Consider the following 18,878-nt stretch of genomic DNA (forward strand, 5'->3'; position numbering starts at 1 on the left):
ATTAACTAATAGTAAAGATTTGTAACCAACTGATCTAACATAGTCTGAGAAATCGCCCTCCAATGTCTGCACAAACACACATACCAACAAATACTCATGAGATTTAAAATTAAATAAACATTACATATGTAAAGTAAAAGTAACATAGATAAAAAATTACCATGGCAGTGTTATGAACATCACATCTAGATAAGGTTACATCAAAAGATTGAGTATCAATTGGATTTGTAGAATGACTATGGAATGAAGGAAAATTTTCACATAATGTAATACTTCCAACTGATAACAAAAAATTTCCACCTCCATAATAAGTAAAAGTTATTTCGGTTGCTTGTTTGCATTCAAGATGATTTAGTAATGCATACCAACCATCAGTAAGGTATGGAATGATATTGTATTTTCCAAAAGTTAACTTGTGATGGATACCATTTTTATCCCAAATGTGCCAACTCTTATGCAGCTCATTGAAATGTTGCTGGACAAAATCTGGTGGGACTTCACCATAGAACTGAATTGGATAACAATATAAATGAAGATAGTTCAACTATAAAATCATAACAAATGAAAAACAAAAAAAATTATATAAAAGATTAAGAAGAAAAAACCTGATTTGGGATAAGTATAGTCTTGAAAAAGCCTAAGGGTGTTTTACACTGCAGGTGTTGTATTAACTCCATAGTTGTATCAATTTGCAACTTGTTGAAATATGGTTAAGTATAATCTATTTATAATGTATGAAAAGTGTGGTTGTAATAAATGAGGCAGATATTAAGCATTAAACTCATTCCACCTGAATTGGTAATTGATAAGTAATAATGTAGGTGGTTGGGATATAAGTAAATTGTATAAGTAAACTTGTGTTAACATGCGCAATAATGGAAAAAAGTATCCAAACAAAAATACACACATAGGCCTAAATACACACTTAGGGGTTATGATAATATTGAGTTGCCTAAAGTTGAATGCAGACATTGATAATAAATGTAAACTTAGATTTCTTATAATACACACATAAGCCTAAATAAGAAAAATCTGTTAACAAAAGACCATAATAAATCTCATTATATATAATGTTTCACAGGATTATAATCTTGTTAGCAATACTTGCTACACCTTTCACTAAATTTTGGGCTTGTGAAGACAAATTAATACTTGATTTCCCACAAAATTGGTGTCAAGAAGGTGATAGGCAACAAAAAAGTATCAAGCAATTTGTACATGCTAATATGCCTGTGAATTTAAACATACACACAAATTGTCATACATTACAACTTCAAAAAGTAGTGCGGCGAAATAGTATTTGATTAAATTTTCTCTTTTTTAATCAGTTTGCCAGATCTTGTTGATGAAGCCTGACAATCAAGATTGAGAGATTCAACTGGTTGTTCCTTTGCAGCAGTCCTTTTGGCTGGAGTCTTTTGAGAAGAAGGAGAGATATCATTCTCTGATGAAGCTGAAACATTTGGCTGTTGCATACCAATATAACACATAAGTTATGTGTGACTAAAACATAAGTTAAAATTATTAATGGTGGAATATCAAGGTTATGAGGATGCATACTGTTGATAGAATTCCATCATCTAGGTGAGCAAATTTTTCAATATCGTCTTTTGTAAAAGCCTGTTACATGCATATGATGAAATATTAATTAACGGTTCTTGATTAATGAAAAAAGTGGAACTATAATTTATTAAAATGACAAATAAGTATACTAAGTTACAAACCTGAATCGTAGGTGATTGAGATATTGCACAAAGTTCTTCCTCAATTATATTGATGGTTTCAATGTCTTTGAATGTACTCTATCAAAGTTGAAATTTACGAAAATTAAATCTCAAGAAACAAAAATTTTGATGTAATAAGATCTCTTATCCATCATATAATTTGAAATTTTTTACCTCTGCAATAGGAAGTTGTTCCTCAATTTTGGCAATCAAATCTGGACTATCCATACACATGACAACAGATCCCATCCCACCCCATCCAATTTGCCACTTAACTCTAACTGCAAATTTCCGTTCCATGATAGCATCAAAATGGCGAGGATATTCCTGCTGGTCACCGTAACCATTCTGCATATAAAGAGAGTATTTGCATTGATCAGACAATGTTAATAACAAAACAATTTGATGCTTATGAAAACTAAAATATATAATGAACCTTCTTTTCTTGTTCAAGTAGAGTCTTTGCAGTTATGCCAACCATCTCATCAAGAGTATTGTCCCAAAAAACAAACTTGGCTGTATCGTCACCATCGTATACTTCAACATCCAACTTGTACCTTGCAGTTTAAGTAACATTTGAAATTCCTGGCACACAGTGAACAGGTGTTGATCAAGGTGTGTCAACACTTGTCTGTTGTAGACAGATGTTGTTACCGGTGCGTCAACACTTGTCTATAAACAGAGCACTTAACATAAAACATTAAAAACAGTAAAGTAAATAACACACAAGAGTTGTTAACCCAGTTCAGCCTAAAGCCTACTCTGGGGGATACCAATCCAGGAATGAAGTCCACTATCAGCAGTATTACTTCGAAGCTAAACTCACCCGTTTACAACTTCTCACTTAATCACTACCCAATGACCCTTCTACCTAGGAACTCCTAGATATGAGACCCCGTCCCAATTCCCACCTTAGCAACACAGACAGCGTTGCTATTCAATTCAACAAACACAACAGTTGGAGACACACTCCTAAGAAACTAGGATTCACTCTTGCTTAAAAGCTTGCGAGTAAACCACACAACACAATAGAACAATCTCCGTACTTCAAAGCTTAGGAGAAGTTCACACTTACAACTCAATAACACTCAGGTCCTAAGCTTGCATCAATGAGACACAAGAAAGGCTCACAATTAACACTCTAAAATCCCTAAAACACACGCTTTGTAAGAACACGATTTTAGATGCTTGAAACCATATGTTTGCCTTCGTATTTATAGTAGTAGAATGACTTGGGCTTCAAGACAAAATTAGGGCTTCTAGAATTGCGGCAGCAGTGATATATTTCTGAAAATAATAGTTATATTTTTGAAACCGCAAAAATATATTTTCCAAAAATATAATTCCTTTGGAAAATAAAACTAGGGTTTGGCTGCCTCATGAAACACATTAAACACGTGCGCCTTCCTCTGTAAGAAACCTTGAAACAATTCTTCAAACAGATCTTCAAAAGATTGAGTAGAAATTTAAACCCGCTAGCTGGCGCGCACGATACAGAGTCAGGTGTTGTTCCAAAGTGTCCCAACATTTGTCACAACACTTGGGGTCAGCACATTTGTCTCAACACTTGGCTAAAATATGTTTTTGCAAAATGTAGCCAATATACAAAAACCCAACAATCTCCCCCTTTGGCAAATTTTGGCTAAAACAATATTAGACCAGTATATAGAGAGATACAATATTACCTTTCCTTCGAGTCAACATGATCACACAACTAGGAAAGAAAGTAACACATAGTAAAACTACTTCCAAGATAGTCAGAGGCAATGCGACAGCGGAATAAAACACAACTAGCCTCATGGAACAACACAAGGGAGAAATCAACTCCCATAGTAGATGCTAAGACGTAGGAGAAATAAACTCCTAATAGTTTAACGCGCATTTCTTCAACATAAGAACAACAGGGAAAAATAAATTTCCAAAAACATCTGAGAAAAATAAATTCTCAGTCATAAGAGATAGTGGACTCATTAGTCAGGTGCCATAACACTTGGCACAACATTGGGCATTAAACACATTCAGGCGATCAAGAGATAATATTACTCACACTCCCCCTGAATTCATGCATACACACACCAGATAGAGAAAGAATATTCACTACTCCCCCTCAGTACATGCATATTACTCACACTCCCCCTCAATACGAGCATACGAACATTAGCATAGAAACAGTCACCATATGTGAGAACATCTGTCCACACACTTGTCACACACACACACTACTCCCCCTTTTTAGCCACAATTTAGACAAACATCATGCATATGAAATCATAGGGTAGCAGACAATAGAAGTGTCAGGGTGCAATTATTACAGACCAAAAGGCACACACAGGTGCTAGAAATCCAGGGCCTTGCCCATAAAAGGTGCGGAGAACAAAAGTAGTGGAAAGAGAACATGCGAGCTGTTATCCACAATACCGGAACCAAACTCCAGCAATATAGCATGAAGAATATAAGTCATAAGGCATAAACCTATATTATCTTCAGCACATCAACCACTTTGTGCACAGAGCTACTACAACCGAAGATAACACAATGGGATACATACCTCATCATATATAAATCAGTAGTGGAGGAACCATATCATATCCACCACATTAGACATTTCCCCCTTGTTTGCACATCATGAAGGAGACATCGTCTAAGAAGGAACACTTACATGTCATATTTCTTCCTATCAGGTGACATAATGTCCAGGACATCTAGCTCAGAGTTACACATACACAGATGAAGATTAACCAGTTTCAACTTCAAGATGCATATACCAAATCCATCTTCAACAATCACATAAGGACTTCAAACCAGAAGTTTCAGAAACAGGTCTGAAATAGTCACATATACTAGTAGTAATCACCTCTGAATATCACATATATGAGCACACAATATCATAAACACATTCAGAACATAAGAATTTTCATCTGCTTCCTAGTTAGAGTACCAACCATTGGCTGAGCAGATGTACCTACACATGGTACAACATTTGTCTCCAGTGTCATAGATGTATCAACATCTGACACAACATCCGTCTTAAGAACGAGTTCCACGAGTGAATCAGCAGTAACTGGTTTTAGTGGAAGCACCAACATCATAATTAACAATAGCAGGGGGACACAAGAGAATCAACCATCAGTAGTTGATCAACTTTCAATAACAAAGAACAATAATCATTTGCTCCCAAGAATAATAACTCCTCCTTGCTTGAAACAACTAAAATGCTCATCCTAGGTGATTTGGATGACGCTCCAAAGTACAGATAACAATTAACCATTGAACATAAGTTGAAACAGCTCCAATGTTCATAATCCCTTGAAGTGCTTTTTACTACAACAGAACAAGAGTTCCATGCTCTCATAGACTTGATGATATCAAGTTAGAGTAAACAACCTCCATCCTGTTTCAGAGAAATACCACCATTCATATTGAGAAAAATAAATTCTCAATATAAAGATGTCAAGACATTGAGTCTGACATGTCTTCAAGGTCTTCCAGCTTCAGATTAAGGACTCCCCCTTAATAACTGCATAATCTGCTGGTCAGATGTTCCAACATTTGGGAGGACATCAGTCCCCTTCTCAAGGAATACACAAAGAGATCCTTTATCAAAGCCACTGGAGGTTGACTTTTAGGATTGGAAGCAAAAATAAATTGCTCATAAGTTCATTCAGATCTCTCTTCAACAAACTTCATATATGAGTGCCTTTATGAGTGGACTTGAGATCACCCTCAAGTATCGTTGGCATCTCCAACAAGTTAGTTGAACCTCTCTAGAGGATAACAGAGTGTTGCACACTCAAAACCACCAGGAGTTTTCCATCATGTATATATGCAGCGGAATTCACACCAGACAACTCATCAATAAACTTCAGGCACAACATAATGACCTTTGCACAAACTCCACATTCTAGGTGCACCAGGTTAATATAGGTTTGAAAATAAATCAAACCATACAACAAATCATCACCAAAACTACACGCCTGAATAATAATGGGCAGGTCTATTACACAACCTGTCATGAATAGTCCATCCTCCACTTCTAGGGACCATTCAACCAATATGAACTTCTTTAAGTTCAAACAACTTTTCTCATTAGATGGGGAATTAACATCAGTGTGTTCGTCAGACACTTCTTCCTTATTATCAGTCATCACCTGACCATTTTCATTTCCAGGAACAATCACATGTTCGGGGACTTTAGGAACAGTTTCACCCTGTTTATTCTCTCGGGCCAAAGATGTGTCAACATCTTGCACAACATTAGTCTCAAGAACGATTTTCTTGAACCAATCAATCACATAGTCAATCATGACTTTACCAGAAGCACCAACATTAACATTAACTTTAGAAGAAGAATTCATATCACATTTCCCTTGATTAGCGTGCACCATACAATGAAGAGAGGAAAAAGAGGCGGTTGCACGTGTTACATGCAGTAACTGCTACAATTCTTTAAATCGGCAAATACTTAGCTTGCCCCTTAATTTTCTAGATTGAGCTTCTTCTTTCAAATTCTTGGGAATTACATATGTAGATCTTCTTATGGTAACTCCTTGGTCAGGATTTCTAATAGAGATTTCCTTTGAGTGGTTCTTCTGAACTCTGATTGATGGACCTTTGTTTGGTCTCAAATTCTCTGTATTAGGCTCAAAGTCTTGAACATAATCAGATTCAGCTTGATCATCATCTGGTGTTGGGACAGGTGTGACTACATCTGTCTCTTCAGCTGAATCTATACTTGTCAAATCAGTATCATCAATTACGACATTGATTGATTCCATCATGGTTTTCGTTCTAGAATTGAAAACTCTATAGGCTCTGCTGTTGGTTGAATAACCTAGAAATATTCCCTCATCACTTTTGGGATCCAATTTCCTCCTAGGTTCTCTATCGGCCAAGATGTAACATTTTGATCTGAACACATGAAAATATTTTACAGTAGGCTTTATGTTCTTCCATAGTTCACACAGTGTTGTTGCAGTACCTGTTCTTAATGTTACTCTATTATGGATGTAACATGCAGTATTCATAGCTTCAGCCCAAAATTTATAAGGAAGGTTTTTGGCATGTAACATAACCCTAACAGATTCTTGTAAAGTTATGTTCTTTCTCTCAACCACACCATTTTGTTGAGGTGTAATAGGTGAAGAGAATTCATGAGCTATTCCTTTAGCAGCACAAAACTCAGCAAATTTAGAGTTTTCAAACTCCTTTCCATGGTCACTTCTAATTCTTAAAATACCACAGTAGTTTTCTTTTTGAAGTTGTAAGCAAAGATCTTTGAATTCATCAAAGGTTTCAGATTTTTGCCTAATGAAATTAACCCAAGTGTATCTAGAGAAATCATCAACAACAACAAAAGCATATTTCTTACCTCCAAGGCTTTCAACTTGCATAGGACCCATCAAGTCCATGTGTAGTAGCTCAAGAATTCTAGAAGTGGACAAGTGTTGCAGCTTTTGGTGCGACACTTTGGTTTGCTTGCCAATCTGACATTCGCCACAGATGTTGTCTTCCTGTATTTGTAAGTTTGGTAAGCCTCTGATAGCTTCCTCAGATATACCTCTTTTCATACTCTTCAGGTTAAGATGTCCTAGTTTTTGGTGCCACAACTTAACCTCATCTTCTTTTGTTAAGAGACATGTAGATACATTAACTTCTTCTAGAGGAACCCACAAGTAACAATTATCCTTCGATCTAACACCCTTCATCAGGATGTCACCTTCATCATTGCTAACAAGACATTCATTTTTTGTAAAGTTGACTTGCATGCCTTGATCACATAGTTGGCGTATACTAATTAGATTAGCAGTTAGCCCTTTTACAATAAGAACATTTTCAAGTTTAGGTAGACCATTGTCAATCAGCCTTCCTATACCCTTAATTTCTCCTTTAGCTCCATCTCCGAATGTTACAAAACTTGTTGCATAGGATTTTATATCCATCAAATATTTTTCAACACCGGTCATATGTTTAGAACAACCACTATCAAAGTACCAATCTTCTTTTGATGAGGTTCTAAGAGAAGTGTGAGCAATCAAGCTTTTCTCACAACTTTCAGCTACACAACCCTTGGTGTTGGTTACATCAACCTTTTGTTTCCACTCCTTCTTTGCATTAGTTATGGATGGATCAAGTTTTTCTTGAATAGTTTCATTTGGATACCCATATAACTTATAGCAGTAAGGTCTTATGTGCCCCTTTCTTCCACAGTGATGACATCTCAATGAACGATATTTGCTTTTATGCCTTGGCATAAATCTAGGATTCTGCCTTCTTTGACGATGTGGAGCCATATGTGGTAACACTTGTCTGTGTGTAGTATGATGTCCGGTGGACAAGTGCGGTGACATTTTTCCATACATTGTTGGAGAGGGTTGCTTACTTATCTCAGGCATATATTTTCCATCTTTGTTGTAATCCTTAATTCTATTAACGCCTTTATACTCATACCCAATGCCTGTTTTGGCTCTACTAGGGGTAGGTAGTTTTTCTAGGATTTCATCTAGGTCAGTTCCTTTAAATAACAAAACAACATGCTTCTTTAGATTCTCAAGATGAGAGTTCAATTCAGTTACCTCTTCATTCAGCTTAGATATTTCTGCTAGTTGCTCAAGCTTATCTGTTTCCAGATTGCGATGATTGTCTTCTACTCCTCAATTGTTTTCAACCCTTCTTCACACTTAACACCAATCTCAGAGATTTTTGTTAGATTGACAATTCTTTCAGTTTGCAACTTTGAGATTGTCTCCTTTTGTTTTTCTGAGATTCTGCAGACTTCTTCACTCCTTAGACACAGCTCCTTGTATGATTCAGCAAGTTCATCAAAGGTCAGCTCTTCATCACATGATTCAGTGTCAGATGTGCATACACCTGTCAGTGCATGAATAGACTTTGCAGTATCAGTTTCTCCTTCAGAATCCTCATCTGACCATGAAACAGTTGACCCCTTTTTCTGTTTCTTCAAGAAGGTTGCACATTCAGTTCTAATGTGTCCATACCCTTCACATTCAAGACATTGGACACTTTTATTAAGAGCTGTCTTCTCATCTAACATAGGTTTTCTGAAATTTCTGTAAGTGTTGCGACCAGTGTCAGCTGCACTTGTCTTTGGACGTTTATCCATTATTTTTAGCACCTTATTAAATTGTTTTCCTAGAAGAACCATTGCATCAGAGATGCTATTCTCAGACTCCGTGTCACTCTGTTGATCTTCTTCCTCAGCATTCGAGACAAAGGCAATGCTCTTGGTTTTCTTATCCATCCTTTCATTTGTAGCCACCTCGTAAGTTTGTAATGAACCAACCAGTTCATCCAGCTTCATTTCTGAGATATCTTTGGCTTCTTCTATAGCTGTGACCTTCATATCAAACTTCTTAGGTAAAGACCTAAGCATCTTCCTTACCAGCTTTTCTTCAGGTATCTTTTCACCCAAGGCATCAAACTGATTATCATAGTCAAGTATGGTCATGTGAAATTCCTGAATGGTTTCATCATCATTCATTCTTAGATTCTCAAACTTAGTGGTTAGAAGTTGTAGCCTTGACATCTTCACTTTAGAGGTACCTTCATGAACAGTTTCAAGGATTGTCCAAGCTTCCTTAGCAGAGACACACTTTTTGATGAGTCTGAATATGTGCTTGTCAACACCATTATATAGTGCATATAATGCTTTTGAGTTTGCAAGAGCAAGCTCATCCTCTTCTTTGGACCATTCTTCAGCAGACTTCAACTCAAGAGTTGGTTTACCATCTTTGTCCATCTTCACAGGTGGAGTCCATCCTCTCAGAATTGCCTTCCATGTCTTGCTATCAATTTGTTTTAGGAAGGCCATCATACGGGACTTCCAATAGTCATAGTTTGAAGTACCAACCAGAAGAGGTGGTCTGGTAACAAACCCTCCTTCTTTGTCCATCCTTGCCAGAAACGATTTCCCTGGAGCTCACCCTAAAATTCAGAACAGGGTGCCTGCTCTGATACCAATTGAAATTCCTGGCACACAGTGAACAGGTGTTGATCAAGGTGTGTCAACACTTGTCTGTTGTAGACAGATGTTGTTACCGGTGCGTCAACACTTGTCTATAAACAGAGCACTTAACATAAAACATTAAAAACAGTAAAGTAAATAACACACAAGAGTTGTTAACCCAGTTCAGCCTAAAGCCTACTCTGGGGGATACCAATCCAGGAATGAAGTCCACTATCAGCAGTATTACTTCGAAGCTAAACTCACCCGTTTACAACTTCTCACTTAATCACTACCCAATGACCCTTCTACCTAGGAACTCCTAGATATGAGACCCCGTCCCAATTCCCACCTTAGCAACACAGACAGCGTTGCTATTCAATTCAACAAACACAACAGTTGGAGACACACTCCTAAGAAACTAGGATTCACTCTTGCTTAAAAGCTTGCGAGTAAACCACACAACACAATAGAACAATCTCCGTACTTCAAAGCTTAGGAGAAGTTCACACTTACAACTCAATAACACTCAGGTCCTAAGCTTGCATCAATGAGACACAAGAAAGGCTCACAATTAACACTCTAAAATCCCTAAAACACACGCTTTGTAAGAACACGATTTTAGATGCTTGAAACCATATGTTTGCCTTCGTATTTATAGTAGTAGAATGACTTGGGCTTCAAGACAAAATTAGGGCTTCTAGAATTGCGGCAGCAGTGATATATTTCTGAAAATAATAGTTATATTTTTGAAACCGCAAAAATATATTTTCCAAAAATATAATTCCTTTGGAAAATAAAACTAGGGTTTGGCTGCCTCATGAAACACATTAAACACGTGCGCCTTCCTCTGTAAGAAACCTTGAAACAATTCTTCAAACAGATCTTCAAAAGATTGAGTAGAAATTTAAACCCGCTAGCTGGCGCGCACGATACAGAGTCAGGTGTTGTTCCAAAGTGTCCCAACATTTGTCACAACACTTGGGGTCAGCACATTTGTCTCAACACTTGGCTAAAATATGTTTTTGCAAAATGTAGCCAATATACAAAAACCCAACAACATTGTTCAAACTCTAAATGAATTAATCGTATTCAGTTTAAAAGGTATTGGAATAAAATATATTGTAAATTATTACTTGACTCTAGGATCATTTGTGGTGTGTGACTTTCGGCATACAAAGGGGAGTTCAGATCCTTCACATTTTAAAGAGCAGTCATTTGTACCATCATTGCAAGCATAAAAAAACCAACCTCCATTTGACACCCTAATGTGTGAAGTGTTCACTACAGTAACACAAACTGTATCCTGGAATTTTGGGTAATCAGTGAAAAGGTAAATCAATAATGAACAAACTTTAAACATACTTCGAATGATAATGCATACCTTTTTAAGTTTTTTAATAGCTCCCAATGAAAGAACTTGGGCATTTCTCATGAAGTTTTCATCAGTATTGTATTGAGTACCAGCATAACTTTGGGTGTATAATTGTGTAGAAGTTGAAAAAGACCTGTTTTACGACGCATAAACAGTTTCCTTGGGCAAGCTGCATATGAAAAACCAGTTATTATAACTGAAAATCAATAATTGGGACCACTTTGTGAGGTTTCAACAGAATACTATAAATAACCTGGCACGAAATTTTTCTATTTCAGGTATCGATGTATCAAATAGAATCTTAGTTCCATTCCACACATTTGTTAATTGCAAGGGGTATGATCCTACAATGTTATCCAGTGTGATAATTGTTAGAGAAACACAGCTATAATACTGTGGACATTGAGAATAACATTAGACAATTTATCACAGACCTTGTGCTTCTCTGACTCGAACATGTCTCATAATGATGACACATGGATCATTATTAGATCGTTGGTTGTAACCATTGATAAATTGGTCAGATACTAAATCCCACAGAGTACAATCAAGTTCCTTATCACTACAAACATAAAACAACAAATAATTATCATAGTTAGGTTAACTGAACTGTATGTGACACGGTTTAATACAATACCGCTGATCTTTGATGGTAAAAGCGACATTAGCTTTCCTTGTTGTAGTTGCAGTAACAATCTTCCCAATAGAGTTAACAACTCCTATAGCATCTAAGTCAGAAAACAGCATATATATAAGATTTGTAGAAAATTATAATATGAAACTATAGGTTCAACTATGTTGTTAACCAATTGTCTTACCAACTAACAGATCAGTGCGAAAAGTCCCATTAGAGATCTCTTCAAAATCCTTGAAGTAAAAATGTGTTTTTGGTATTTCTGGAATTTCAACTGCAGTAACTCTTGTTGCACCAACAAATATTAATCGAAATTTGTGAGGAGTCATCTTATATTGTGAATCATTGTCTGCAACCCTAAAATTACGCATAGAATACGTCTGGCCTTGTGCAAGTTGTTCTTTCCACTTCTCAATATCATCAGTCATCACAGTCGCTTGGATAGTATATCCCTATAACAAATTAAAAGGCAATTGGTATATACCTAAAAAAACTAATAACCATTATTCATTAAGATGGATAATATGAGGAATGGAAGCTACCTTTATATCCCTGAGCAACATTTCCATTATCACTTCAGATTCTCCTTTCGACACAATCCACATGTCATCCAAAATCACCCCTAGTCTCCATATTTCTTTCTTCTTGGTAACATCTTTAACAGCATCATAATCATACTCAATAGGCTTCTTTTCCTGCATATACATACTCTAGAGTTAAAATTGCCACAAAGAGATGCATATTCCAACCAAAATAGATATATACAAAGTCTACTATAAATATATAAGCTAACCTTATTGTCTTGAAGCATTTGGGTATCTTGAGATTTCTGAGGTACATTATGAACAAACTTCATCAAAAATATACTAATAAATGCATGGTGAACAAACCTTACTGAATCGTAATAAACAAATATAATGAGTACCTCTTGGTTTTCTGCCAAAACCTTTATGCCATCGTTGATTTCAGTCACCTGAGATATCTGCATTCAGTTATCAAGAAACTTCATCAAGTTGTGGTTATAGTCAACATTTTTTTAACCAACTTCAATATAAATAGATAATCTAACCTTGGTGTCATGATCCATTTGGGTCTCTTGAGATATCTGAAATACATTATGAAGAAACTTCATAAAAAATATATACATTATGAACAAACTTTAATTATGTATGATGATTATTAAGTTTCATGAGTACCTCTTGATGTTCTATAGGTTCAGCAGTTAGTTTCTTCTGAAATTTCCAGTTAAAAGATTATGAAGATACATAAAGTTACTCTTGATATAATTTAAGTAATGGAAGGTAAATGATTGTTGCATAAAATATCCATACCTTTTTGTTAACCTCCATTGAAACAGAACCTTGAGGTGAATTCTAAACAAATCGAACGCAACATTACAGAGTTAAGAACAAACAATGTCTATTTGCAACTACGTGCACGTTAATAATTTACAACCAAACATCAAAATTTTTATTTATACCTTTTTGTTAACCTCCATTGAAACAGATCCTTGCGGTAAATTCTAAAAAAATCAAACACAACATTAAAAAATTAAAAACAACCTATTTTTATTTTCAACAACGTGCGCGTTAATTATTTACAACACACAACCAAATTTTTTAATATGTTCACCTTTTTTTCAACCTCCATTGTAGTTGATCCAAGTTGTGATTTCTAAAATGTCCAAAGGAAAACCATCAAAACTAAAAGTTGATGTTCATGGAGACATAGATTGTTAACAATACTCACCCAAAATCTCATATAAAACCATAAAAACTTAAACTTCCTTTGATACAAACTTGTATTGTTCATGAATATGTACAAAATTGTAGAATCATCATTGATACTTCAAATCATCTTCGAATAGTTGGACAAAAAAGAGAAAAACTTAAACTTTACGTTCATAAACACATTTATGGATTATGTCTATAACAACAAACACCATAACTGGAAAAAACACCATAAAAACATAAACTTTGTGTTCATACCCACATGTATTCTTCATGTATAAAACCAAAATGGTATCATCATATTACATACTTCAAATAAACAACCAAAAGTGAAAAAAAAAACCATATAAACTACAACTTGAAGTTCTTACACAACCAAAAAGTGCAAAAATAAAAAAAATTCGAAGAATCTGTATGTTCATGTAAGTGTCGATTTTGTATACCTTTTTTTCAACCTCCAATGTAGTAGATCCAAGCTTTGATTTCTAAAAAGAAAAAAAAAAAAAAAAAAAGGAAAACAAACTCTTTTTAGCATCAATCTTGATAACAAAGTAAAATTTCAAGTTATATGAAGACAACATTACCTTCTTAATCTGATCCATAGCAAGTTCAAGTTGAAGTTCTCAGAATTTTTTCGTTTTGGAGGGAGATGGAAGGAGATTGAGTGTGATGTTGTATGAAGAGATGTTGTCTCGGAAGTGACAACATGGAGAGTATGAGAGTAGTTCAAAATTTGGTTGGAGGATGTGAAGCAAAAATGTGAAATTCCATTAAAGCCCAATGTCTTCTCCTTTCATAGTTAAATGCCAATGTTATATGAGAGAAGGGCAATTAGGTAAATGCGCTTCAAGGTGGGGCCAGAAGCAATGAAAAAATTTGAGACATCTAATACCAATATTGCCCTTATTTTTAGTAGTAACAAAAATGGGAAAAAAAATGGCAGAAGGGCAATCTCGGTTTTTTGGTGGTATCTTATTTTCTTATATTTATAGTAGATTTATAGTAGAAGATTACTCTATATATGTGATTAGCTGTCAATTTGAAAAAATAACACCAAGTAGTCATTCTAACTTATCCCCATTAATGTTCCTGTCATATAGTAATTAATTTTTGATTGATGCATACTCAAAACTTCCGTATTCTATTATATGCCCTTTGATTCATCCAACGTCTGGGAAGCAACCTTCTTTGTTGGTTTGGAAAAAATAATATCAGATATCCAAAACTTTTTTTTTCTTACGGTGGCTAAATTAAAACAGATTTCATCCTTTTGTTATTTTTTTTGTAGCAAGGAGACGCTCATTTCGATGGCTATGGATCTGTTCAATATCTTTCTGATTTCAGGTAATCGATTTTCTATGTTGATTTTCATCTTTGAATAAGTTTTAAGTTTTTTTTCTTTTTAGTTTGTCAATTCGTCGTTTTGATTTGATTTGATTGGATTTGGAGAACAGATTTTCAGTTTGGTATATTGTAGGTTTGTGGAATTGAATAGTGTCCCTAATGCATGTTTTGGTATTGGGTTTATTCACGCGGTGGTTTTAAATTTTGTAAATCTCACCATTTTTGTTGTTATACTGAGTATTCTTTTTTTGGTAAAGTTTTTTGTTTGTATGTGTCTTAATGGTCGAGGACATCTTCTTTAATTTTTTTTGTTTTATTCGGTGACGTGTCTGTTAAGTATATAAATTATTTTGTTTTTTTGTGATTTTTTCCATGATAATTTTTTATTTTTTTTTTACTTTTGCTTTTTCTTGATAGTTTAGTTATTTATAAATAGAGGTAAGAAGTTGCTGAATATGTCAGTTTTTGTTTAGTTACTAATTGTTTGGTAATGTGGTTTGTGTAAGTTCATTGCTATGGATAAAGCTTTTGACATGGTTGGTTCTGTTAGTCCTGGCAATGTGTTCTGGCGTTTCAAGGTTAGGGTTCTTCGTTTGTGGAATGTGGAGTCTTTCACAGAATTGAATGAAGTTAATTCAATTGAAATGGTACTCATTGATGAGAAGGTATAGGCAAGCTTTGTTTAAGTGTTTCATTTTTGCTAATATCTCCTGTTTTGTATTTTTAGTGTTAATAGGCTGTTTATTTCTTATGCAGGGTGACAAGATTCATGCATCTATTCCTCGAGAGTTGTTGTATTTGTTTTGTTCGAAAATCATTGAAGGTGAAGTTTACAAGTTGTTTTATTTCTCTGTATCTAAGGAATCTGGTCTTTACCGCACAACTCCCCATCCCTATAAACTTAATTTTGAGATGAAAACAAAAGTTCAGAGGTGTGAAAATAGTAGTATAGATCATTTTGGATTGTCATTCACCACTGTTGGAGAGATCTGTGATCATGGTCCTCGTCATGATTTCTTAGTTGGTTAGTATGGCTTTTGGTTGTTTATTATTGATCTATTTAATGTGAAATATGTTGCTTTAATATTTAAATATGTTGTGTAAATTATTCACAGATGTTGTTGGGTTGATCACTGGTATTTCTGCTCCTAGGGAGTATATTTACCATGGAAAGATTACTAAGATGATTGTGTTTGAGATTACTGATAATAGGTATGTTGTATGTTTTTATCAGCATTTTTAGGCTCAATTAATTACTTTATTTTTTGTCCTTAACATCTGGTTTGTATTATTATTGTAGTGGAAAGTGTGATTGCATTTTGTCTGGTCATTATGTTGATGATTTTGAGAAGATACTTAGCAGTCTTGATGATGGATTACCTTTTGTGGTAGTTCAATTTGCCAAAATTAGATTTTTTCGAGGTTAACCTACTTATTGTTTGTCTATTGGTTGATATTGTGTATTTTATAATAGTTTTTAAAGTGTTTTTTGGTTGCTTATAGGAAATGTTGCTATACAAAGTTTATTGAGCACAAGGTTTTATGTTAATCCTTTAATACCAGAGAATCTTTTTTTCAAGGGAGGGTATGTTTTGAGTTATTATATTTTGGTCAGTTTTTTTGTTTATATTTTTGTTTTTTGATCTATGTTTTGTTCTTCAGTCTTTCTCTTAAAGGTATTGATATGTCTTCTCGCATCCCTTCCATTGGGCCTCCTGCTATGGCATCTTACGAGGATGATTTTTTGGTTAATTATCCCAGAACTATTATAGCTAATTTACTTGAAAGGGATGAAGATGGTATTTATATTGTCTGTGCTACTGTTGATGGATTGGTTGAGTTTTCACAATGGTGGTATCCAGGATGTAGTTGTGATAGGATTGTTTCTGCCAGCTCTGGTGCATTCTATTGCAAGCAATGTGTGAAACTTCCTTTCAAAATGGTTCCAAGGTTTTTTCCTGGATATCATTATCTTTTTATTGTTCTGTTTTAATTTTTATTTTATGATTCAGTTATATTTTTCTCCTATTTAGGTTTAGGGTAGAACTTAGAGTTGGTGATGGATCTGGGCAGGCTATCTTCGTTGTTTTTGATAATGATATCACTATGCTTTTGGGAAAACGTTGCCATGATCTGGTTTCCTTAGCAAAGGTTTTGCTTCTATAATTTTTGTTATAGTGTTATATTTCTTTTTTTTTTGTAGAAATTAATCAACATTTTGGAGTTATTGTTTTTAAATTTGTGAGTTATTTGGTTATAGGATAAAGATGCTGGTTATTGTCCTTTTGAATTAGATATGCTTAAAGGGTTAGAACTGTTGTTCAAAGTTGAGAAACGCTGTGGTGGTGGTATTTATTTTAATGGGTCATTTAGAGTTATGAGGATTTGCACTGATATTTCTATTATGGGATCATTTGAATCGGTGAGTTACTTTTCTTATTTTTAAAACCAAGTATTTGATATCCATTGTAATATATTAATTGAGTTATTTTTTAATTTGATTCATTGTATGTAGGCTTTGGGTGAGGGTGATTCCTTTTCTAATTATGATGCCACTGTTGAAGAAGAGTTTGTTGAGTGTGGGCGAGATATTGATTTTCTCAATGATCTTGTTGTTTCCCCTTCTTTTGATGGATCTGGAGAAGAATTTGTTGTAAGTAGTTTGTTTATTTTTCTCCATCTGATTTATTTTTGCTGTTGTTAGTGTGAAATTAATAATAATGTGCAATTATTTTGATTTGGTTTTGAAGGTTTCCACTCAAAGTTTAATGTCTGAGGCGATTAATTTAAACCAGAATTCTGCTGCTGGTGTTTCTGTTGTTGTTCCTGGCTGTGTTGAATTGAATTGTGATAAAGTTTTATCTTCTAAGCGTGATCTATCTGCTGCATTCTTTGAGGGTGATGATGTTGCAGCATCTATGTCAAAGATTAACAAACGTTCCCAAGACTGAGTGATGGTTATTGTTTGGGTTCCTATTTGTCATTTCTGTAGTATAAGATTGTTTAGTGGTTTCATTCCAATGTTGTAATATAAGAATGTTTTATTTGTTTTGGTATTTATGTTTAATCTTATTTGTGGTTTAATTATTTATGTATTTTATATCACAACCTGAATTTTCTTGTGATGTCTTTGGTATGAACTATGTTATTGTCTACTCTTTATGTTTATCTAATGTGGGTATCTTAATTAGGTTGAGATATATCACTTTATTCATTATAATTTTGAAATTTATATGATTTATTTATTTTTATTATTTATATGTTAGTTTTCAATAGCAATTTCGTTATAATCTTTATTTTGCTTTACATCCATTGATGATAATAATATAAAAAAATTTGTAAATTATAATTAAATTCCAAGGAATCTACTCAATCATATTTATGTAATCAAAATCGCTTAATTGAAAATCTCAATCAAAATTCATGATATTACACGGCGGATTTATTTCTGGCTGTAGCTGAATACATTAATAATTCTCGCGCCCCCTATTTTTACTCCTTCGCTGCGTACCACTTTCTTTTGTGCGCCTTATTTTTACTTATCCGCTATGTATGATTTTCTCTCGCGCGCTATTTTTATTCATCTGCTACGTAGGAGTATCTCGCGCGCCTTATTTTTACTCATCGCTATGTACCACTTTGTCGTGCGCCTTATTTTTACTCATCCGCTACCTACGATTTTCTCGCGCGCCCTATTTTTACTCATTTGCTACGTACAACTTTCTCTCGCGCATTATTTTTATTCATCCCCTACGTGCGATTTTCTCGTGCGCCCTATTTTTACTTCTTCGCTGCGTATCACTTTCTTTCGCGCGCTTTATTTTTACTCATCCACTACATACGAATTTCTAGCGCGCCCTATTTTTATTCTTCTGCTATGTACAAGTTTCTCGCGTGTCGTATTTTTACTCATTCCCTATTTATTTATGAGTTTCTCGCGCGCTGTATTTGTACTCATCCCCTACCTACGAGTTTCTTGCGCGTTATATTTTTACTCATCTGCTACATTCGCCTTTCTCACGCGTCCTATTTTTACTCATGCCTTATGTACAAGTTTCTCGCGCACCCTATTTTTACTGATCTCCTACGTATCAGTTTATCGCGCCCTATT

At 34.7% G+C, this 18,878-nt stretch overlaps 2 protein-coding genes and 3 long non-coding RNA genes across 5 annotated transcripts; 2 read left to right on the plus strand and 3 right to left on the minus strand.

Moving 5' to 3' along the window:
• Window positions 1-1,132: 1,132 nt before the first annotated feature.
• Window positions 1,133-1,950, minus strand: LOC123882012. The gene is made up of 4 exons (XR_006799664.1): window positions 1,899-1,950; window positions 1,725-1,802; window positions 1,561-1,620; window positions 1,133-1,466 (listed from the first exon to the last, which is right to left on the minus strand). It is a non-coding gene; the product is annotated as an uncharacterized LOC123882012 (long non-coding RNA).
• Window positions 1,951-11,197: 9,247 nt separating this feature from the next.
• LOC123923042 lies at window positions 11,198-12,840 on the minus strand. Its single transcript, XM_045975693.1, has 9 exons — window positions 12,763-12,840; window positions 12,619-12,675; window positions 12,487-12,522; window positions 12,236-12,388; window positions 11,878-12,145; window positions 11,697-11,787; window positions 11,494-11,621; window positions 11,313-11,403; window positions 11,198-11,228 (listed from the first exon to the last, which is right to left on the minus strand). The coding sequence occupies exons 1-9, from the start codon at window positions 12,838-12,840 to the stop codon at window positions 11,198-11,200; spliced, it is 933 nt and encodes a 310-aa protein (XP_045831649.1).
• Window positions 12,841-12,882: 42 nt separating this feature from the next.
• LOC123919582 lies at window positions 12,883-13,357 on the minus strand. The gene is made up of 4 exons (XR_006813279.1): window positions 13,326-13,357; window positions 13,174-13,215; window positions 13,025-13,066; window positions 12,883-12,925 (listed from the first exon to the last, which is right to left on the minus strand). It is a non-coding gene; the product is annotated as an uncharacterized LOC123919582 (long non-coding RNA).
• A 1,315-nt stretch (window positions 13,358-14,672) lies between these two features.
• Window positions 14,673-16,267, plus strand: LOC123919583. Its single transcript, XR_006813280.1, has 4 exons — window positions 14,673-14,767; window positions 15,318-15,432; window positions 15,524-15,590; window positions 16,068-16,267. It is a non-coding gene; the product is annotated as an uncharacterized LOC123919583 (long non-coding RNA).
• Window positions 16,268-16,588: 321 nt separating this feature from the next.
• LOC123923043 lies at window positions 16,589-17,213 on the plus strand. Its single transcript, XM_045975694.1, has 3 exons — window positions 16,589-16,717; window positions 16,801-16,918; window positions 17,028-17,213. Exons 1-3 carry the CDS (start codon window positions 16,707-16,709, stop codon window positions 17,211-17,213), a joined length of 315 nt encoding a protein of 104 aa, XP_045831650.1. The 5' UTR covers window positions 16,589-16,706.
• Window positions 17,214-18,878: the final 1,665 nt, after the last annotated feature.

This window comes from Trifolium pratense, linkage group LG4 (genome assembly GCF_020283565.1).
Source record: "Trifolium pratense cultivar HEN17-A07 linkage group LG4, ARS_RC_1.1, whole genome shotgun sequence".
Taxonomy (NCBI): domain Eukaryota; kingdom Viridiplantae; phylum Streptophyta; class Magnoliopsida; order Fabales; family Fabaceae; genus Trifolium; species Trifolium pratense.